We start from the raw sequence: 23,579 nt of genomic DNA on the forward strand, positions 1-23,579 counted from the left end.
AAATCTGATCAAACAACTACAATTTAAAATTGTTATTTATTTGACTAATTTATGTATTAATATTGTGAAAAGCAACTTCATCAAAGGTTGTAAGCATAAATATCTGGGCGAAGTAATTTAATAGATACGGATATAACAGAAAAAAAAATTATAAAAAAAAATAAAACAAAAATGACCCGTTTATGCTAAATCCACCCGATCCGTTAGAAATCAGTGCATTTCTAAGCAAAAAGGTCTACGACAATCAGGGCATCCAATGGCAGAAAAGTCTAGACTTTTAGACCTTGAGGTCCTGGCAATGCACTAAAGGTAAACTCCCGGCGTAGATAAATTAAAAATATTCATTAAAAGTTCAGAAAAGATAACAAAAAATATGAGATAGGATTAATAACACTTGACCCACCTAAACCCTAACGCTAACCCGAATCCTAACCCAAATAATGTGCGTTATTTTAATATTTCTTTAAATGCTGGGGAAAAAAGCCCAAACTCGGATGGGCATAAGATGGTTTCTCGTCCATTGCATTTAAGATTATTACGTCACAAATTGAGGTATTGGGGCCTGAAGCGTTATAATTATTAAATTATCGCACATTATTTGGGTTAGGGCGCTGGTTAGCGTTTGGGTTTGGTTGGGTAAAGTATTGTTAAACTTAATCTTCTTATGCACATTTGTTAATGCAAATTAGTGCATTGTCCAAGACCTCAAAGTCTAAAAGTCGGACTTTTTGATCCTTTGAATGCACTGATTGTCGTAGACCTTTTTGCTTAGAACTGCACTGATTTCTGACGAATGGGGCGCTAAATCAATCTACCAAACAGGTTTTGGTCAAAAATATTGGGGTTAAACATATTGTATTCAAAATTTACCACAAGCTAAACAAATTTTAAGAATATTGTTTTAATAACAAGTTGTTCATGTTGCAGCAATATTGAAGTTGGCCTAATTTGAAACATCATAACATACTAGAAAGTTTACTTACAATGAAGTATCTGAGCTTGATATGGAGTCGGCGATACCCGAAGTACTGCTGCTTGTCGGCTGGCTTTGGATTTGTTTCCGCTTGTTCTGAGCGCTTCGACGAATCACTGAGAGCTGCGAATCAATCTGAAAAAAGTTGTTATTTATATTAGTGGAGATAAACATCTTGAAAAAAATTTAACATTAATTATTGCAAGCTGAATTTTTCAAAATATTTATCAGTTGGCGCAAATTTTACCTTTTTGGCTTTGCGATTTATTATCAAGACTATTTATGTTTGGTAAAGTTTAAAGATTATACTGAAAAATTTTTTTTAGACTTTAGAATACATGACACTTTGTGCATTGAAAGCTAATAAAAAAAAGCAGACAAAACTACCTACAAAATGAGAAATTTAAGCACAATAAAATAAGTCAATAACTTTAAGAACAAAATGCATGGATCTGTAATGTATTTTAATAATGAATTTAAAGCCAAAAATTCAAGTAAATCGACATTGTCTTGATTAAGCTGTTTCAAAACATGCTTGAATCGTCATCACTTAATGTCACATATCAACATTACATTAACTGAAGATGATACAAGCTCGTATCAAATCGTCTTTATTAAGATGATTTTAATTTACTCAACCAATTAGGTTTAAAAATTCATTATAAAAATAAATCAACCTTCCAACATACTTCATTGGGATCTTTCTCCAAGACCGGGTAATAAGACAACTGCTGAACGAGGCTGCTAGTGGAGCTGTAGTGGTCGGACTGGTCAGAACGGTCAGGACGCTCCGCCGTGTAGGCCGCCAAATCCTTGGCCTTGTTGTCCGGCAAAATGGTGTAGCGCTTTTTGACCTTCTGGGGAGATTTTGTGGTGCTCGGCGACCAGGTCCCCGAGTTGGTGACCTTCGGGGGAGGGTGGAAGGGTTTGTTCTCTCGGTGCTCGGGATGCGGGGCCTTCATGGCTGACCGAAGGGGGGCGCTGTTGCTATGGTTATGGAGCTGGTCGAGCATTCTTTCAAGCTGAGAGGACGAATCCTATGAAAAGAAAGGTTTTTTTGGGCGATGATTTCACAAGGTCATGATGTCAAGGTTTTCGAAATAAAGTTTGTTTTCAACAAGTGATGACTGATAACTGTTTTTAAAACATCGTCGCTTATTTTAGCCACGATTTTACAATTGCAGACAACTAATTAATCTATTACCACCTTTGCCACTGCCAAAAATTAGAGTGACATGTATTGTACCCTGGTATCTGTTTGGATCAGATTTCAAATAAACCAAGTTATGGGTTTTAGCAAACAATTATTTAGCTAGGAAGCAAGCCATTGAAAAGCTAAAATAAGAGTTTAACAAATGAAACTTAAGCTTAACTTTAAACTTTAACTTTAACCCAGTTGTTTTTCAAAAGAACATAACTTTTTAATCCCTCAAACTACTTTGGTAAAATAAAGTTTATTGGAATTAGGTTGAAAAACTCTATACATGTACAAAATTGCAGTTTTAAAAGCATATGGGTTAAAAAGGTTGGTTGTTATGACACCAAGTTGTAATTTTTTGTATTTTAAGTTAAACTGAAATATCAACTTACGCTCGGTTTGATCTCAGGTGATCTCACAACACGATCGTGAACCGAGCTCGTCGTTGAATTTAGCGAGTTCCTCTCTCTCCGGTTGGCCGCAGATCGTGCCAGGGTCGGTTTCAGTCGGATGGGTGAAGGAAGGGGGTCGGGGTCTGCAAAGTACAAAATTATTAAAATGTAGGGGGTTAAAAATAAGGAAATATATTACAATGTACAAAGCAGTGTTGTAATGACGTAAGTTCACTAAAGTCACTTTTTAAATTACTTGACAATTAGCTGGGATTAAAATCAAGTGTTTTCATTCATCAATTTTTACAAAATTGGGTTTATTTATCTAAACTTCTATTTATCTAAACAATTTGCTTGCGTGATTTTGTTAGTTTTAATTGAGTTTATATTGACCATAATAATCGGACGAGTTTACCAATTTTAATAATATACTTGCTTTATTTTTATGGCAAGACTTGTTCTAATAATTACTTGGACTAAGACTTGATTTGTTATTAATTAAAAAAGACTTGACTTGTACTTAAGTTTATCTTACAAATGACTAAACTGGGACTTCAAAAAATATTGGTTTACACTTGTGGTCCAAAAAAAAAGAACCTGAGAAAGAACTGATAATGACAATTTTTTAATTAATTAAAGGCTTTTGTTCTGTAAGCTTGAACCAGGTTCAGTAGTGACAAACCTAATATTAGCTAAATCCGTTAACAAATAATTCTTTGAAAAAAATTCATGCCCCTAACAAAAAATAATTTTAATGACTTTTATTTTCCAAAAAAGAACACTAAATTTTTTTATTTCAAATATTATAGAACAAAACATGTAAATACTAAATAACTTTTTGTTAGGACCAACACTTTTATTGTTTAGGTTTTAAAAATTATACTAAAAAAACTTTTTAAGACATTATACTAAAAAACTTTTTTTTTTTCAAGAGCAATAAAAGAGTTCAACAATTCATGGGAAAATTATAGCAAGACAATTTACAAAATGATGCTTACAAGAGCCTGAATCGTTCGAATCGTTTCTGTCATTTTCCTTCGGCTGGCGTTGCTCCCCCCGGTGGAAGAAAGTGCTCGGACAAGAGTTGGAGAGAAACGATTTGTCCGATGACGGTGAATCGCTTGCCGCAAACGATGGTTTGTAAATCGAAGAATTACCTGAAAAAAGAAAACAAGTTGATGTTGGTATTACTAATGCGAAGCCATAATTAGTTTATCTTTTAAAAAAAAAGAATCACTTTGTTTACATTTGCAAAGAAAGCTATTCTGTAGATAAACCTGTGTTATTTTTACCATTTATAAGCAGAAAATAAAACAGAAACAGATTTTAATAGAGTTAATTCGTTGGCATCTTTTGATTTATAAAACAAAATTTATTTAAAACTTTTTTAATGCATGTTCACAGATTATTAATTTATTGAGATATTCTAACTTGTAAGTCTATGATAGATCTACTAAAACACAGCATAGATATATGATTCTCTGTTTAAATACAAGTGTATAAAGTTTCATAAAAAGGTAATTGCATATAAGATAATTTTGTGGTACAATATTTGGTGTATCTTCACTAAAATATTACAATATTTATATAAATCACTCAAGGAAACAATTCAAAGCAATAGGGAAGTAATATGTCTATGGGGCGTTAAACATTCTTTTAAATTTACATACCTATTATCTGGATGCGATACATTCAAATTCACAGTGGACTGCTAAAACTAACAGTTGTACCTTCTTTATTTAAAATAAAACTTGAACATACACAACTACACAATAAGCCAGAAAGCACTAAGAGAGGTTTTTGGCTGGGAAAATTTTAGGACACCACTATTGTATGAGGTATTTCTTAAATGTCACATTCAAAACTCTCTGCTATAGTATGAGAGTACTTTACAAATCGTACTATCAGAAAGAATAACAAATGTGTGGTAATATATAGTACATGATAAAACAACACACTGTTAAACTTTAAGGTTGTTTGTATACAGGTTTTTTTTAAGGTTTGGTTTGGGTGACCGCTAAGAAGTTTTAAGAGACCGCAAGTGTTTTATTTAAATACCAAAAAGTCCAAAATTTGGGAAACCGCTGGAGAAATTTGAGGAACCGTTTTGGTCCGCCAAAACACCTTAAAAAAAACACTGTATTGTATATATAAAAAAAATTCGAAATCGGTCTGAAAAAAGAAAGTTAACACAATTTTTAAACCTTCAGAAAGTTTGAGTATCCCTTAAATTTCATAATTTAATCTGAAGAATTAGAAGTATTATATCAACTACATCTCTCTGGTAAAATATATATAGTTATGGAATTGCTGATTTACTTTGTTGAGCAACAAGTTGTGCAGAGTTACCCAAACCCTAACTGAGATAGGACACTTGCAACATGGAAGGCCACATTTTACAAGATAATAAAAACTAAAACCACCAAAAAATGCAGTAACATACAACTATCCAGCTGATAAATATATAGCCTTAAAAATACACTGAACTAAAAAGTGACATATTCAAGCCAGCTCGAAAGAACCAAGACAGGTTGAACTACCTGGAGAGTTTGAGAGCTGTAGCAATGGAGACCGGTTGGCCAGCACTTTCTTTTTTAAGTAGATTTCTTGATAACTGTTGCCTGCGCAAATAAATGCCTATTGTTCTCAAGGGTTTCACAATAAACCGGGGCAAATATTTAACACAGTGTACAGGCATGTGAACAAATAAGAAAATACCATTGTTTTTGAGAATAAAAAGGATATATACCGCATGAAATTAAACTAACTTACAGTAGCAGTTTACTCACAAAAGTGCAAAAAAATTAATTTTTAAACTTGTGAATTACTGTTAATTTAAATTCTTAGAAAAGTTAGTATCAAAATGGTCATTGAAATTTAAACTTTAACTTGTAGGTCCAACAGGAGTAAATGGTAAAGACGAACAATTCATACCAGAGCTGGTGATTTGTCCATTGTTAGTTAGTTGTGGTTTAAGGTCTGGTTGGCTGTTTGCCGAAGGTTTGTCCATGGACTCAGGCCCCCACATCGTGCGTGGTACCACGGGTGGCTGCCTTTCATTGGCCTTAGGCTCCGACAGTTGCTGAAAGATGCACAACAAAACTGTTGAGGGGCTTGTTTATAAAAGGCAATGACCCGAAACTGGGAAACAATAAGAGCCCGACAATTTGACAAAGATGAGTGATTTAAGATATTATGCATTTGTGAGACTAAAATTTTCCAAAATAAAAGGTTTACATATTCATTTTTTGTGGGAATCTTTGCTCAGAAAATGACTCTAAAACAAATAAACAATTATTCCTAATCGCTTTTTTGTATATTGGCATAAAACAAATTAAACCCAGTGCTATCAATTTTAGATTTTTAAACTTAAACTGAACGGATTTAACAGTTAAATGTATATCAAACAGAATGTTGTGCACAGTACAAAAGTTTAAACCATAACCTTATTTTTAGGAGTTTAAACTACCAAAAACTAGTTTTAAACATGTGTTAAAAAACGACTTTAAAGGGGGTGCCATCTTATTAATACAAACAGTTATTGTCAAGTACAGAGACTGCTAGTAGGGATGTTCAAAGTAGAATCCCAAGGTATTCTAGAATAATAGGTTTCGAATCTAGAATAACGAATCCAGAATAGCGAATCCTAGTATATTTTTATTAAATTATTTAACCTCGATTTTGTTTGGGGAAGGGATTAATCTTAATCTACCCTACAGGGCCCACAATCACAGCAATAAATCGCCCAAACAATTTTCTAACATGTGTACATTATAATAAAAAAACTCTCTCATATGTTGAACATTCTTAACAACTGTCATCTGAAGCCGTTCTGTAAACTGGAATATGTCAACTGTCCAGGTTGTGTCCAAAACTTATATTTTTGCCAATAGTGAGCAAATGCAACACTGCACACAGAAGTCTTAAGCAATTCGGTCCTGTTTTTGAAAGCATTGTTAAGTCTTATTGCTTCTTTTTTGACTAACATGATCTGTTATGCAGTCAAATGATGTACTGCAAAGAATACAAAGTTATTATTGACATAACGAATTCTTGACAATTACGTTGTGCATAACTGCATAACTTCCCTGAATATTGGCCTAAAGTTGACCTTAAGTAACCCCATAGCGCATTTTGTGGACGGCCAGCACGTTTTGCAACGCTATGTTACTTTTGCAACTTAACGCATTTAGGGAAATTGCGAACTCCACACCAGACATTACACGCTAGTCGCTCGCCCAATAACGCTTGATTGACACTTAATTATTAGACGAACGTTATCGCGAGACGCGGTAATTGGTCGCCCGAAAAAACGCTGACACTGCACTACGAGGTTACATTTAAAGCAAGCACCATAAATTGGTCGCCGCAGCGACAGGCCAAATTACCACACGCGTTTGTGCAATTAGGCGCGACGGTCGGCGGTAAAACATTAAATTATATCGGTTCCAATTACCCGAAATAAATGGCAGAATTGGATTCGAATCTCATCTGGATTCGAATCCAAGGATTCGATATTCTACTTTGAACATCCCTAACTGCTAGTTTCCTACAATTTACAATAAGCCTGATAATAAAACTTGTGAATTCCAAGATTGATTTACCAACCTTGACAGGTGCACTTCTTGGGTAGGAGCCTCCATCAAAATCCAAACTAGTCCACGGGAAATTCTGCCTCTGCTTTCCAGCACTGAGGTATCTCCTCGAGTGCTTCCCGTTGTTTTGGCTTCGGGCAACATCAGTTGTTTTCTTGCGCGGCCTTTGGCTTTCATGGTGGTTCTTTGTATCGATTTTTGACTTTGTGCTGCCTGCAGCCAAAACCCACTGCAGATCGGCACCCTGGGGTGACGTTACTGGGGCTGTCGATGGGGGAAAAATAGCATATTCAACCAGCATGTCCTCGTTAAGGCGTGGCAGCTGCTTGCGCACCAATCGCGCATGCACAGCCGACATTATACCAGTTGCGTCGTCATGGTGCAATTCAACTTGGTCTACAGCCTTTGAAATGGGCTGAAGTGACTTTGGACTTCCACCGAGCAAATGAGCAATAAGGGCGAAGCAATCTAAACATGCCTGGCGGACTACTGGTCTTGGGTCCAGCAAAAGCGGGGCTATCCTGTTGCAAATGTTGCTAATCTCCCTTTCCGATTCAATCTTGTTGTTGTTGGGTGAAATTTTGAGAAGGGAAGCGATAATGATGTTTATTGTGTCTTCTCGAACCTTGGCTTGCCGGTGCTGAAGTTTCGACCAGAGTTGTTCGCGTACTGGTTCCGGTCCTAAAATCTGCATTGTGTGCAGCAACAGCTTGTTCACCTCAGAGCGTATAACGTCCTTGGAGCATCCAAACTTCTTAGTTGTGCCGAGAACAATAACTTTCAGATAGTTGGAAAGTTTATTGCCCAGTTTGCCGACGATTACATCGAAGATACGAAAGTAATTGACAACAACCTGGGTGCTCTGGTCCTCCAGCATTGGTTGTATTATACTGAACACTGAAATGATATGATGCCGCAATAAATCAGCATTCCGTTCATCTGCAATAACATGCTTTATTTCTAGCCCGGCCTGCAGACGTACAGATGCGTCGGGGTCAGACAACCTTTCCAGCACTTCATTTGGAATGAATCCTAACTGATATGATGAATTGGAATACTTCTCGGATTGCTCCCGGTGGATTTGCGGATACTGATGTTCGACAACGTCGTGTCTTGGTTCTGGCGCTCGATGGTTATGATGACCATCGTAAGATGAATGTTCCGAAGCTGATCTAGCCATCTTGGAACGCTCAAAGCAAGCTGTAAGTTGACTTACAAATGTCGCTTTGATAGTGCCGGGCAGTTGCTCCACATAGCTGTTGAACTTTTTATCGCCCAAGAACTCTTTGAGCTTTTTCACAGTTTGAAAAGTGAGCTCTTTGTCAACCGAAATGTCGACGAGGTTACTCGCGAGGCCGTGCAGAATGTCGAAGAAATCTTCCTGGTGGAATTCGGGAAAGAGCAAGGTCGGGAATTTGTGCATGACGTGTTCCCTGATTTGGACGTTGGGGTTTTGCATTCCCTTCAATGCGATAACTTTAAAGATCTGGAAGACGTCGCAGGAGTGCTTCATGGAAATGTGCAGGGTTTGGAGGGATTCCTTTTGCAAGGTCACAGAAGGACTGCCCATATTGGAAACCACGTCAGCCATGATAATGCTCATGTAGGTGTCCATTTCCGATGCAAGTTGCGGGATAATTTTCGACACGATTTTCAGACACTGCGCTCTCACGCTTTGATTGCTGTCTTGAAGAGCAGACGCAAAGCCTTTGAAAAGGGATGTTTTGTTGTTGAAAATCAGGATGGTTTTGCCGTCTTTCAGATGCTCGTCCAAATAGCTCAGGCCCTCTCGTTTTCGCTCGGAAAAGAGCAAGTCGAGAACTACTTTTTCATCGAACTGATCGGACAGATACTCGCCCATGTAGTTGACGTGATTGGACATCGTTGGCAAGGTTTTGACTTTTAACATCGGTTCCTGTAACTCATGCAAGGCAAATGGAAGGTACTGCCTTTCAATGTTACTGGCCATTCCATAGGCAGTGTTCCCAACTAAGGCTTTTAATGAAATCAAGCTTTACCTTCATTCGGTTTCAAATTATTTATCCATCCTTGAGAAAATCCAAATTTAAAGGCTAAAAAGACAAAAAAGCTAAGTTTATACAGATTGTAAAGGCTTTAAAATGCATTTGGTCGGTTGCATGCGAGCCTATGTCAATATTTGCATTAAAACTGTCACAGAAACGGTAACTATGGAAGCTAAGCCGTTTGACGTAAAACACACAAATTGAAGTTATTTGTAAACTAACTTAATGCAACTAATCCGAACGCCGAATTGATTAACATGCCTTTTATTTCTAGTTTTTAGGTTTTAAAAGGCAAAGTTTACTTTTTGCAAAGGTATTTTACGTAGCGTCGGTCACCTACATAAATAAATCCTTGAGAACAAATTGTTGTTGATACCGCACGGTGGCGAAAGAGTGCTCACAATTTTCTGATTGGGGAAATATTGCGGTTTGGAGTTCTGAGTATTTTTAGAGGTTTTTTTTATTTGTGCACTATTCAATTATAACCGTGAAGTACTGTTAAAGAACCAATGTGACATAAAACCATCACATTGAAACATTTCAAAGTAATGTAGGACAGTTACACGCTTTACCGGAGTATTTGTAGAAAAACATACCTCGCCAAGCTGTCCTTTTGCTCTAGAAATAGCAGGACCTTATTAGCAACCGCTAGAACACCAATGTCGTCCAATTTACAACACAAATGAAGCCATAGCTCAGTTTTTAAATCGTGCTTGTTGTATTACGCTAAATATTTTCCAGACAGTCTAAATTAGTAACGAATACGGTTTTTGATTCCATGTTAAAAGGAAATGGGGAGATTACTCATTCATGTGGGCCTATCACAAAATTCTCAAAAAAAAATTTCTGAAAAAGTTTAAGCAAATGTAAAATATTTCGCGTAAATCACTGTGCTTCAATGTATCTTTAATCTTGCATAATATATTAAAACATATATCAACCAAAACCAATTAAACTTCAATCAGTTTCTAGTTTCTACTTTTACTTAAGAAACTCTATCCGTGTAAAAACATTTAGGCATATACAGTATTCCTCAAAACACAATTTCGCAAGCTATCAGAACAAACACTCGGGTAACTTTGCTTTAATAAACAATTTAAATGTGCAAATATAAAACGAAATACGGTACAGTAAAAGCTAACGAAACTAGTAGACGTTTCAAACACTCTGTGAAAACACCACCAAGTTCATGTCATGTTCGTTCATATTCTGTCCGTGTGAATGCATGTGCACAGTTGGGTTCAGATTCATTTTAGTTTGTACAGCCAAAAAAAATTATAAAACGAAAAGTAGTGAAAGCACCGGAAAAGTAAAAAAACAGCTGTCTGTCGGTAAGGTTCAACTGTCGCACATTTGCAGCAGCAATTACAGTTAAACTGACGCGTATGTAGCCTACAGTACAACCAGGGCTGCGGAGTCGGAGTCGAACGTGGGACTCGCGTAAGACCACGCAAAACCGAGTCCCGAGTCCGACATGCGCATTCGCACTACCGAATTTCAAAACTCATATAGCCGCCAATTGAAAATTGTACAGGTGGAAATGGCATATGGAGGAATATTTTCCATATGGGGGAATATTAATTATACGACACCCATATAGTGGATTGCTGAATATCCACATTATTTTAGTTACGTAAATTGGCGGAATACAGACTGTAGAGTCAGGTTCAGACTCGGGACTGAACAAAGTCAAACGTTTGACCGGAGTCGGACTGGGGTTTATTTGTTTGGCCGACTCCACAGACCTGCAGTAAACTTGAGTAAAATCAGCTTTTAAGTCACAGATAGGCCAACATTATGTATAGTGCAGTTTGTAAAATAAAAAAAAAAAAACAGACTCAGTTTATTTACAGTAGAAATGTCCGATACCTGACATTTTCTTCCGGTACCCGACAATTTGGCCAAAAATCTACGTCATTGCCATGCTCAATCAAGTAGAATAGATGAAATTGTAACGTTTAGAGGTTTGAGGTATAAGCCGAAACTCACTTTATCGTTCTAAAGTTTAGTTGACACCGGTTGTTGACCTACTCATTTTAATGAATTTACCATTTAAGGTTGAAATCGCTGCGTTGGAAAATAAAATATGGATAAAATTTATATATTATTTGATATCGGATAGGCAGCGATACCACACCAGTATCGGACGAATAGAGATACTACGACTTGGCAATGGGTATCGGCCCTGATCCGATATTATTTTTTTTTTTTTTCCTAATCTACCTTAATGTATAAAGCAAGATAATTCCATATTCACGAGAGTCCAGGTTTGGTCTTGCAGTTGTGTTTGGGTCATGTACATTTTAGTGCACTTTGCTTGGATGATTAAAGCAGGGCTAGAGAAACATTTTACATAAGCTGTGATAGGTTGCACACTTTTCGAATCACGAAATATAATTGAGTTTTAGAAAGTATGTCACTGTTTAGCCTATATACAGTGTGTAGTGCACTCGGCTGGTGGATACGACTGCAACATTAGTAGTTGTATGACATCATTCATGGCGTATCTCGACTGCGTTGTGCGGAAATTCGGTCAGTTCGTTTGCCAGCTGCTCTTTGGCGCTAACTTGCGGCGTGTCGACTTCGAAATGGTTGTGGAAGTTGGAATAATTCACCTGCGAGTAAAAGGGTTGTTCAATTTTGGCAAAAAAACAGGCCACGAGTTTATTCACATGTCAAGCACACCAGTTGTTCAACAAGGGTTAACTGCTTGTGGATCCAATGTTGTAAGCAAGTCCAATAAATCGACTTATATCCCAGTCAAACATTAAGTCCGTATCAAGTCGTGAGTTGTCCAAATCAGGTCATTGACATTAAAATAAATTGTTACCGTACAAAACCGAAACATTTTTTATTTAAGCAATGTTTTAAGTAACATACAGAAACTTAGAATTATAGTTTTAGCGTGTAAAGCCGTACGTAAAAAACAACAAGTTTAAAAAAACAACAAGTTTAAAAAGAGATAATTTTTTAGTGAAAACACGTTCGTCTATAGACAAGTTGTTTGCCTCAACTGATCATTTACTAAATAGAAGTCAAGCCAACTCATTTTAAACAGTGAATATGTAGACTTGAGTGTCAGTAAGTTGAGTCAACAAAACTGTTGTGTGCACACATAAAGTTAAAAAAAAGTTATTTACACGGCTACTAAGCCACGCCCCCAATTAAAAGGTGCGTATAGTCTGCTGTTTTAATCTGCAACTAAAACGTAAAACACAATGGACAAAGTTACCTTACTAAACACACCTCAAAAGGGTAAGTGTTTAGGTTGTGTATTACTTATTGAGCTTAGCATTAGAAGGCACAAAGCAAAGCAACGTTTCCCAAGACCAAAGAACAACGTAAATATAAACAATAACTTATAGACCTTATAGAATGAGGTGAAGCGACTGGTTCATTTACATCTATTCTTAAAGCCTTTTGTAAAGTTTGAGCGTTGCGTTAGGTTTTATAGTCAATCAACTAATATATGTTACCTCGTAGCATCCCTTTTCAAGCATAAGCACCGGCATGAACCTCTGGCCCCACAAAACCTCGTCTTCTACATAAGAACTCCTTGCTTGGCACGTCATACCTTTAAAAAGTCGATAAAAAATAAAATTTAGTGGAAAATCGTCTAGTTTTTTTTTACAATTTGCGTATTAAAACCTCGAACAAATATTTTTTTGAAAATATAGGTCTATATGTATCCGTAATACCTGTTCTTGTTAAAACAAATAATTTCTACAGTGCCAGGAAAGAAAAATAGCAACTTACCGGTTGCTTCCACCATTCCCTCCAAAATCACAACAATCTCGAACTCATCTTCCTTAAAGTCGCTCGACGACATGTTCCAGAACGGTGACTTTTCGTTTATGACGTGGCAGATGATGAGCGGGGTTACCTGAGGTCAAGTGAAAAACAAATGGGTGAGGTGAACGTCAATATTTAAGAAAAACACAACAATCTGTATTTTTGGTATCAGCCTTAAATTTCTGTCGCATTAAAAAATATATTTAATCTATATCGAATATAATATGTAGCTGTTTTTTAAATGTCATATTTAACGAAAAAAGAACACATTAGTAATAATCTATAATAAAAACAAATATGGGCCTGATTTCAGAAGTGTTTCATATGAAAAAGTTAAATTAGGTCGAAAAAAGAAAAAGCCATGACACACATTGAGAAAATACTATAATATTTTTTTAAGACTATTTTCTTCGTTGGTGACTAACCATAAAAAACACTTTTAATTTAAAAATAATATTTTACCAAGAATCTAAAAAGTGAATCAAAAAACAAAAAGCTCACAAAATGGAAAAATGTAGTAAAAATAACAAAAAATGTTAACAAAGAATGGTCTGTTACGTCATACCAGGAACAATCGATCGGCCCCTGTTGTGTAACCGACATCTAGGTCGGTTTGGTCGAGCGCCATGAATTCGCCTTCCACAGTTTGTCTCGACTTGATCAGCTTGGCTCGAATCTGGGCTTCTACTATGTGAGAACTTCTCAGGTCTCCAACCCTGAAAACAGGGGTGAAAAAAAGTTCATTGGTGAAAATAACAGTGTTGTAATGACTTAAGTCGATGCATTGCATTAAGGGCAATTAAGTCACTGTTTTCAAATGGCCTGACTTGTCTTAAGTCGTTTTGGTAAAATGACTTGACTTAAGTCTTTGAATCAAATGACTTGGGTTAAAATAAAGTGTTTTAATCAATATTTTATTATAAAATTGAGCTATTTATTTCAATTTTTGCACGTAAAGCCATTAGGTTGCTATATATTGTTTGTCTTTATTTTTTAGTTAAATTACTGCTCATAATCGGACGAGTTTACTGATTTTACTGATAGTGATTAATCGTTTTATTATTATATTAGTGGTTTGACTTAATCAGCTTTATTAGGCATTTAAACAGTACACTTTAAATATATGAATATGTTTATAAAGACCAAAAAATGGAAGCACGAAAAAAAACAAGCCGACGGCAACAGGCATATTGCCCTGAATCACAAAATAAACATCACAGCATTAATCGATAATGCTCAGGTCACCCGTATGCCAGACCCTTGTGTGTTTTTACAGGGATTTTCTAGTTTTTGATGCGTTTTGTTTTCCTCGAAGCACAAATTCGTCTGGGTTAAGTAAGGAGAAACGTGTTAAAACGCGCAAATTATTTTTGAGACTATGGTTAAGAATTTCGAGGACTGGGACAAGTTTGCTTAAAGAGCACACAAAACTACAAGTCTTATGACTTGGAACAATTAAGTTCTTCAAACAGAATACAATTGTAAAAGTACTGTTCTCCAATTGTACGTAGGCAAAATTCAATCCTGATTTGAAGTTTGGGGAAACGCTCTCCAATTACGACATGATTTTCGTATTAGTAGATAGACCACAAAATATTAACATTGGTAATTTACGAGCACAAACATCTTGTCAATTTGCGCAACTCATAATTTCATACCTGAACATGAGACACATCTCTCCATCTCTCAACGAGATAACTGCCTTCTCGCTAAACACCAACGTTTCTGCTCTCTTGTTTGGTTGCGATATTTTCACGAACATACAGCCCACCTGTGCACACATCACATTAAAACACAAGTTTTACTTTTTGTTTTATGTGCTACGAAATATAAACTTGAAGGTGAAGGGCAAACCCAGGCCAGCGGCCACATGGTCATAATTACTTATACGTGTCTTGCGAAAATTGCTAAGTTTAATAATTCCGAAACCTTTTCTGTTCAACATCCAACTATATGCAGAACGTCTCGAAAATACAATAAACGTAAAACATAATATTCAATCGATTGAAATGGAACGACTTGCTTAGCAGTGATTTAACCTACGGTGTGTCGCCAATTAATGAAAACGGACAAGATTCTCGTTCGGAAAATTAGTGTAGTTCGATTTTTAACAAAGTAATTCGCACGCATTCTTTGGCAAAGTAATATTAACCTTTAAATCCACGTTTTGCTAGTAAATTAAAGTTGAAGTTCTTGAACGACACTGTAAGCCGGTATAACTGTCATCAAGTTTTAGTACAGCCTACTTGTGATATAGCTCTTACCATGAAAGCGTCGACGATGGACCCAAAAATACTCTGTGTTAGAAGAAGGATAATCGCCTCCGGGCAGTTGTCGGTGATAGCACGCGTTCCGTAGCCTATCGTGACCTGTAGCACAAAGCAGGGGTTATTATGGGGTTTAAGGGGTCTGGAACATGAGAGAGCGATTGTTAATGGAATAAAGCTTGTTACTCAGACAGTTCTTTTGTAATCTGAATATGGCAATTAGAAAGGTATCTTATTGTTGCCCAGTCTAGTGCAGAGATTTGACCTACAGACCATTTTTTTTTCAGGGTGTGCTTTACAGCGACTAAAATACGTTTAATTAAAAAAAAATTTACATAATCTTTTAGCTAACGATTAAGTTTTTTTTTTTAAATCGCCTAAACAAGCCGAGCAAATTAAATATCGGGAGAGAAGCCAATCACACATTCCTATTTGGTTTTATGATAAAGGTTTTAAATCTTTTACGTAGCGAAACGAAGCACACAACAATGACATGACATTTCTGAGGTTTATCGATATATCGATCCAATGGAACAAACCCTGCCTTAAAGAAAATGCAATGATTTCTATTAGCTTGTTTACAATAAAAGACTACTATTATAATTTTGTCATAAAAATAACATTAAAGGAGCAGGGGTTCCAAACTGCTGTGCCATTTATAACGCTGAGTGATGCCGAGCGATATGTCAGATTCTTTTGGATTTCAATTTTTGATCCATAGGTGGGTTTTTTTAAACACTTTTTTACGTACAATTAGTGAAACAAATCGGAATGTTTTTCTACAGAGTACACAGTGAGTGTGCAGTTTTAATTGGTTTATTGTTACATGGCAGTTAACCACTTGGCGAAAATGCTTGTAAGGTTTCCACGAGCTATTTATAGTTGATGAAGGGTGCTGTAAGCCCCCAAATGTTCGGAACCACTGTCTTATAGGTTTACCTGTGTCTCGATTGAGAACAGAAAGGCGGAAGTGAAGGATTTTATGTTGATGACACAAACGTTTGTCGACCCCACGTCGGTTGAAAGATCACCCCTGAACAGCAAAACTTGTGAATGTATTGTTTGTACTCGAATGTTCTGCAATTCTGCATTCCGTATTGTTATTCAAGCCTATATATTGATGAGGATCAAATGTCGCAATTAAATATGGTTTTCACGCGTTTACAAGAACTATTTTACTCTTTAAAACGTATCAGAAAATACAAGTAAGAACTATGAAGAGTGTTTAGCAAAAACAACCAAATTAACGTGGGCATTGGGATCAAACAACACACTTGTAAATTTATCGTTTGTACCTGGGCGATTAGAGGTACACTTGGAAATCTGCATTTCGTTTTGCTATAAAAGCCTATATTTATGATGATAAAATGTCGCGAACAAATATGGTTGCATAAAAAGGTGTGTCTTTATGGAATCCAAAACCATTGGCAGCAGTTTCTGCTTGTCGATCACTGTTCCGCTGACGCGTATATTAACAATAAAACCTAATATTTAAATACCGGAGTACAACGAGGATCAAACACGAAAAATGTCTGATGCTTAACCAATGTCTGATCGTGATTTTATTCTGGTTTTTCAGCTTTAGGTTTTTAGCTTTGAGAATATGGTGTTCATACGTTTGTTAGGAAGCCCTCTACCACGTTTTAACAAAATAAAAGTATGGACTACAAAGTTTAAGAAGTTGCTGAGGGTCGTTCACAAACTTTAAGCGTGCAATCCCATAAAACTTAAGAGGGTGCCGCCCATGATTGGATAACTTTTGCACCTTTATTGTTCAGTTCGGGGCAGAAACCATTTGACAATCAACAGCATGCTATTCCAACGTATTCCTCGATAATAAATAACTTATAGTTGAGCGTCTACTTATCGTTGACCGTTTATAAGTTAATCCTTTTACTTTTGTTTGGCATGTGTTGGGACAAAAAAGTTATATAAATCTATCAAATACCTATAATCCAACGTGTCATCGCTTAAATCGTTGTTCTAACCGATTTACCTTATGTAGAGGCGATAATCTTGCATTTATGACAACAAATAAACGTTACATACGAATCTACCACAAACCAAATAAAGTTAGCTTTTGAACTTGAAAACACATACGACTATCATTATAATCCACAACCTGTCATCGCTCTAGTCTTACTCGATTTAAACAACGTTACCTTGCGTAGGCGATAATCCACCATATCAGTGCAAATCCGAGCCATGTTAAGGTGTAGGTTGCCACGAATATCGCAACGTTATAACTCCACGTCAAGTCCACGATCGAAGTGAAAAGGTCGGCGAAGTAACGAAGACGATCCTTTACGTTGCCATGACGGACGTTGCAGTGGCCATTTTTGGTCACAAACCTATGCAAATAATAAATAAATGAGTTAAGTGATAATTTATATCACAAATCCTATAATAAACGTACTGAGTTCAGTGGCAACATTTCGTCAAAATATTATACAGAGAGCGTACGAGTTGCACTGGGTTTTGTTGGTCATAAATCTTTTGCAAAATTGTAACGTTACCAGCGATAAAACCTCTCTTTTAAGTTTGAAACCTCTACTTTAAGTTAAAAAAAAATGATAAAATGACACAACCTTGTTTGACAGAAACAAAAACTATGAGCTATAAAAACAGGTTTAGGTTTTTTTAGCTCTGCTAAATTTCAAATACTTTTGGTAACCTTTTCAACAGACCACATCACATTTTCACCTCGCGAAGTATTATAACTAATAACTAGGGCCCGCAAAAGTCAATAAAGTTAAAAATTTTTAAGGAGCTCGTCTGTCCACGAATCAAAGAATAAAGTTGGTTTCAGAACCTAGGGGACTATTTCTAAGAAGTTTATAGGTTAAAATAAAGTCAAAATTTTCAATAAAGTCAAAATTTGTCAAATCATGGCTTTTGACAAAGTTTTTTGTGTTTCTTGAGAGTAATTTTTGTAAAAATCATCATGGAAGCATTGTAAATCAGGAACTGCAAGTTGTCCATTTTTTTATTCATAGTTACGCATTTAAATAATTCTTATAAAACACTTCCTCTTCATAAACGTGGTCTTTTCGAAGTTCAACAGTTTGGATCTTAGGAATAGCCTACTGACATTCTGTAATACAAAAATGTCTAAGCAAGCTAAATCTATCGCCAGAAAACACGAAGCACTTTTTAAATCCATAAAACAGCTTGACTTTGCGACAAAATATTACGTTTATGGGTCTGAAATCGACAAAATATTATGTTTGGGTAACTGACATCGATTCAAGGAAGAACTGTAGCCTCTACAAATAAGCAATTTCGTTAGGTTAAAATAAAGTTAAAATTTGATAAAAATAAAGTTAAAAAATTTTTTTTTAGGTTAAAATAAAAATGGCCCTACTAATAACATAACGCCCGTTACCATAATTTAAAATGAACAAAAATATCACATGAACTTATAATGATACAATCAGGTATCGAAACGTATTAATCAAGATGATGTCGATCTACTCGACCTTTTTGGCTCTGCAATTCATTATCAAGAAACAAATAACTTTATAACCTCGTCTGGCGCCTTTTCTTGATCGGTCGTTTAAAGGTTTTCGTGTGCGAAGTTTTCACCAGAGTATCATTGGCATTTCCTCTGAAGCTGGGTTGCATTTCTTCAGGGTAAAAGTGCCTGCGAAAAACACATTTGCTACAATCCTGTAACCAGACTTGGACAACTAGTTTTAGTTTTAGCTTTATGAAAATTAGATTAGAATTAAAACTAGAGTATTTTAGTTTTTCCACTTCAGATAACAATTAGATCTAAATCGGTTTGAGTTTTTTTCAAATTAGATTAGAATTACCGAATTCATAAAGTGTCAAATTTAAACTAAAATTTGAACTAGATTTTCATTTAATTATTCACAATCAATTCTATTTAAATCGCAAATTATTCTAATACGAACGTGAATGGTATATGTGTGAGTTAATTTTTATGCCTTTTTAGACTGTAAAAATTACATACAAGTCGCTCCATCCAAAGTTTTAATTGAAATTCTTTGTTTAAACTGAGAGACTAAAATGCCTTTGGACAAAGAGTTTTTTTGGTGAAACCCTAATTAGATTAGAACTAGATCACACAATCAATTCGCAAATTAGATTAGAATTAGAATTAGCTGCATTTTGCCCCAATTCATTAAAAACTAAAAATATCTAGTTGTCCAAGTCTGCCTGCAACCAACTAAAACCGTTACTGCATCCTCAACGCATATATAGGCAACGCGTAGTTTTCGACTGTTCATTGTTTTATAATGCGCGTTGACAGAGCTAAAATATTTCCAAGGACTGGTGGAATCGAACGGGCGTCGCATTTGCTTCGCTCAGCTGAACTTGTCAGCAGCTAAAAGCATTTCTGATGCAAAACATGAAACCTCGCCCAAAAAATAAAATAAGTTGTTAGAATTGTTTGATTTCTAAGCATAGTTTTTGCTTCACAGCAATTCAACACAAAACTGATCCTATTTTAAGAGTGGCGAAAATATGGTAAACCTCATTTAACCTAGTGCTTTTATGAACAACATGTCTTAATTAGCAATATACGTCTACAAATAAGACATATTGCTGTGATAAGCAATACACAAAACGTAAACACATAAAAACTTTAGTTTTGTAGAGAAATGAATGCCGAAATTGGTTTTCTTATTACGTTTGTCTGATCTTATCTACATTACACAAGGAAATCGCCATAAACGCACGGGATAATCGCCTTTGTTTGATTCATAAACAAAAACTACAGTTATCTAATCAAGTAATAAAACTCCTATAGCAGTAAAACTACGTTGGCTAAGTGACTATTGAAACAAAATTTTAATTCTTCACAGAAAATCACCTTATACCGCCCATAGTGTGGCCTTGCTGATAAAAGCCAATGTTCAACTAAGAGAAAGCCGAAAAAAAAATACATTTTACTTTCATGTGCCATGTACCATATCAAACGGAAACGCTTCGTATCTTTACAGCCACACTCCGTCGTGCTATTTGTAGATAGTGGGAAATATACTTTTGCGACCGTTCAGCCGAAACCGCGTAGCGGATTTATGAAAAACCGTACTGTAGTTTAGCAAAGCAAGCCATTTCTGAACAAGACCTGCATTTATTTAGTTTGGTATAATTTAAACAAAACTCGACCTCAAAACTGTTTTATCTTTCGATATGATCACTTGACTTAATACTTTTGCAAAAAGATTTAACTTGGACTTAGGTTATTTGGGACTTAAGTCATTTCAAAATGACTTGTTTACATCACTACGTCAACGGAACCTTAAAAAATCCATGTCTGTTCCGACCCACGCGAACTAAAATAAATTTTAGAGGCCGGTGTTCAAAAAAACGTTAAGAACCCTGTTCTAATTAAAATGTTGCGCAAAAGGGTTTGTTTTCAAGTCTTAAGTCCTGTATATGAAAATGAAGCTTTTCACTTGGCCCGACAGTCATTTTAACCACCGCAGCCAATGCAACGCATAAGTAAGCGAGCGTCAAAGTACAATAGTGTTCTTACCGGAATGCATGAAATTTTTCAGAAATGACGTCAAAAAGTTAAGTCGTTAAAAAAGAAACCGTGACCTGGTAACCTGGGCTTATCGTGAAATATGCAACTAAACTAGGCAAATATAGTTTGGGGACATTGGTTCTCTAAAACTTATTTTTTTTACCCGAACCAGCTTACTTTCCCACTGCGCATAAGCGATGATTAAAATAATGTGTTGTGTGTTGAAACGCCAGGTGTCTCGGCGTCAACATGTTTACTGCCATTTAAATTACCCCATCGATTTTTTGATACGCGATAGGAAACGGATCTAGTAGTTTTGTTTGCGGAATGCCACATTGAAACATATTGAGATATGACGTCACAAAGTTACGTCATAACGTGAAGTCACAAAGTTGCATTTAAACGCCACACAGTTCGTTTTCTTCGTTAAAGTTGTCGGAGAGGTTGTTACTTTAAACTAAAAGTTTAAACCAGGGGCGTGCACCTGCGGCCCGCGGGCCAAATGCGGCCAAAATATGTGGCCCTCGGTGTGCTTTGGTTTTTGGCCCGCACCACTAAACATTCAGGTAACTGTTAAAATATTGAAACTTCCTGACTGTTCCTTAGTCTTGGTCGCCTTATATAGCATGTCAATTTTTAGTTTATTATAATTAGAATAGAATGTGACCTGCTAACAAAATAAAACTACAAAATGTGTTTTGGATGCTGTTGCTGAAAGTGCACAACTTTGTGGGAAAGTGAATTACACTGAGCGCTGCAATTTTTTGTTCATTAAATGCTTTCGAATAGCTACTTATGGCCATGTAAAGAAAGCATATTAAGAAAGCATATTAAATGTCCGTTTGATCTTTTTCGCTCATTAGAAATGTAATTGTTTTATGTTCAATTTCAATCTTCATGTGAGTTTTAAAAAAGGAAACAAATTTCTCTCTGCGCAGCTAAGTAGTTTTTTACCGTTAACATCTCGATCTAAATAAGTTTCCACAGCTAAGTAAAAAAATGTGCTAGTCAACAATACGGTGCTAGGCCAACTGTGGACCGCGAGTTATTTTTGAATAGCTTGGTGTTATCATGTACCGTAGTTGTTGGCCGCATGATAGCCGTACATTCATTGTACTTTATTTTAACAATTGGTGTGGTATATGATGTTTTAAATTGGCTCAGCTTGGAAAGACCCACGTGCCAAATGTGATCCTGTTAGCCTGTAAAACTATGTTTTTTGCTAACTTTAACTCTATGTAAACGCAATTTTTTCGCGCTTCGCGCGTGTTCTTTTTTATATAATGTTTTACATTATGATATGGCAGTGTTTGGGTCATTAAGCGCCGTACAATATTTCACCTTAAAACCAAATATCCCCCTGAATCCGCCACTGTTTTCGTAGTGGTTTTATGTAGTGGGCCTTTAAGTAGCTCTGAAAAGACTACTTTGGGCCGCAACAAAAAGTTTGCCGACCACTGCACTAACAGGTAGACGACGAGATATGCAAGTGGCCCGTGGTCTAATCCGAATACACATATTTGGCCAGGCAGTATGAAAGGTTGCAGGCCCCTGGTTTAAACCAAAAAAGCTGCCTTATAAAGATTTAAATTGCGCAATTTTTGGATTTACGTAGCAAAGCATATGGCAACGGCTACGATCCGATATTATCGGACCAGATCAGAGCCGGTGCCACCCTAGTACCGGACGAAAACCGATACTTCTACATTTGGCATCGGGTATCGACTGCGATTCAGTATTATCGGAGCGCTTCAGAGCCTATGCCAAATGTAGAAGTATCGGTACTCGTCCGATATTTGGGTAGTATCGGTTTTAATCCGGTGCGACATTTTCGGACAACGCTAAAATAAATAAGCTACTCACGGTTGTTGAACGATTTGATCTGGTGACATTATGTTGCTCGGGTCGTTTAAGTTTTCGACAGCCGCCTCGTAAACATATCCGTTGTGCAGCAAGACCATCACGTGAGCTCAAACAACGGTGAAAACTCTCCCCTATACTTACAAGTCCTGGAACAGCTGGAAAACAATCAGTTGGAATTATTTATTTGCGCACGTCTGACCTTTGCTTCTATAGCAGTTTGTACAGGGCTTCGAAGTCGGACTCGGGACTCGAGTAAGACTATAAGTAAAAGTACCAGAGTTCCCAATCAGACGTGCGCATGCGTAGTACCATTTTTCGAAACTAATCAGGCAAAAAATTATAAAATCGTAAACGTGGAATAGATTGTGGTAGAATATCTGCCAACCACGTATTTCGAAGGAATGAATTGTATGATAACCTTAAGTGTATTACTGTATCCCCCTTGAAATAATTAACCACCAACATCTGGCCGATGTAAGCTAATATAAAAAGCCAGCAAAAATCGATCAAATCAGCAGTCACAAACTGTTCACACGTTGAGTTTGTTCGCGCACATTTGCTGAATTGGAATTATCAAACATTTTTAAGTAAAGCTGGTAGCACCGACTTACCGTTTTGTTTATTTTGCGAAGTATTCTTTCATTGTGTATTTATTTTCATCCCACACCCACACTTCAATCAGTTTAATAATGGCCTCAAATTTAGTCTTATATCAGTGTTTGTTCGTAAAACGTCACTATATAAATCTAATAAGGTAGCATTTGAAATGTTGGGCATTAAACAAGGCATATGTGCGTTAGACGTTTGGAAGCGATAGGTAAAGTAGACAAAAACAACCAGTAAAATATTATGGATTTTTGTCTGTCGAGGTTTTAAAGGTATTGCTGTTTACAACAGCTAAAAGGGATTTAAAGTATTAAGTCACGTCTTTACTGATACGGCGCACAAAACGTAGTAAATTATAAGAAATCTTTC

General features: G+C 36.3%; 2 protein-coding genes across 4 annotated transcripts in view; both read right to left on the reverse strand.

The window, feature by feature from the left end:
• Nucleotides 1-9,217, reverse strand: part of LOC146139255 (TOG array regulator of axonemal microtubules protein 1-like) — a 31,268-nt gene extending 22,051 nt beyond the window's left edge. For both annotated transcript variants that reach the window (XM_083393017.1, XM_083393016.1), the window contains exons 1-7: nucleotides 7,172-9,217; nucleotides 5,498-5,645; nucleotides 5,104-5,184; nucleotides 3,562-3,720; nucleotides 2,564-2,706; nucleotides 1,663-2,010; nucleotides 984-1,108 (exon numbers count right to left, since the gene is read on the reverse strand). In XM_083393017.1, coding sequence (XP_083249143.1) covers nucleotides 984-1,108; nucleotides 1,663-2,010; nucleotides 2,564-2,706; nucleotides 3,562-3,720; nucleotides 5,104-5,184; nucleotides 5,498-5,645; nucleotides 7,172-9,127 — 2,960 coding nt within the window. In that variant the 5' untranslated portion in view covers nucleotides 9,128-9,217. The remainder of the gene's footprint in view (nucleotides 1-983; nucleotides 1,109-1,662; nucleotides 2,011-2,563; nucleotides 2,707-3,561; nucleotides 3,721-5,103; nucleotides 5,185-5,497; nucleotides 5,646-7,171) is intronic.
• A 1,800-nt stretch (nucleotides 9,218-11,017) lies between these two features.
• Nucleotides 11,018-22,745, reverse strand: LOC146139257 (G protein-activated inward rectifier potassium channel 4-like). 2 transcript variants are annotated; one of them, XM_083393018.1, is made up of 10 exons: nucleotides 22,605-22,745; nucleotides 18,768-18,884; nucleotides 17,404-17,592; nucleotides 16,181-16,274; nucleotides 15,239-15,343; nucleotides 14,633-14,745; nucleotides 13,540-13,690; nucleotides 12,939-13,065; nucleotides 12,659-12,756; nucleotides 11,018-11,797 (listed from the first exon to the last, which is right to left on the reverse strand). In XM_083393018.1, exons 1-10 carry the CDS (start codon nucleotides 22,700-22,702, stop codon nucleotides 11,675-11,677), a joined length of 1,215 nt encoding a protein of 404 aa, XP_083249144.1. In that variant the 5' UTR covers nucleotides 22,703-22,745; the 3' UTR covers nucleotides 11,018-11,674. The 2 variants fall into 2 exon arrangements, with proteins under 2 accessions (XP_083249144.1, XP_083249145.1); XM_083393019.1 differs by lacking the exon at nucleotides 22,605-22,745 and adding an exon at nucleotides 20,082-20,097.
• Between the last annotated feature and the right edge of the window lie 834 nt (nucleotides 22,746-23,579).

Source organism: Ascidiella aspersa, chromosome 6 (genome assembly GCF_963924565.1).
Source record: "Ascidiella aspersa chromosome 6, kaAscAspe10.2, whole genome shotgun sequence".
Classification (NCBI taxonomy): domain Eukaryota; kingdom Metazoa; phylum Chordata; class Ascidiacea; order Phlebobranchia; family Ascidiidae; genus Ascidiella; species Ascidiella aspersa.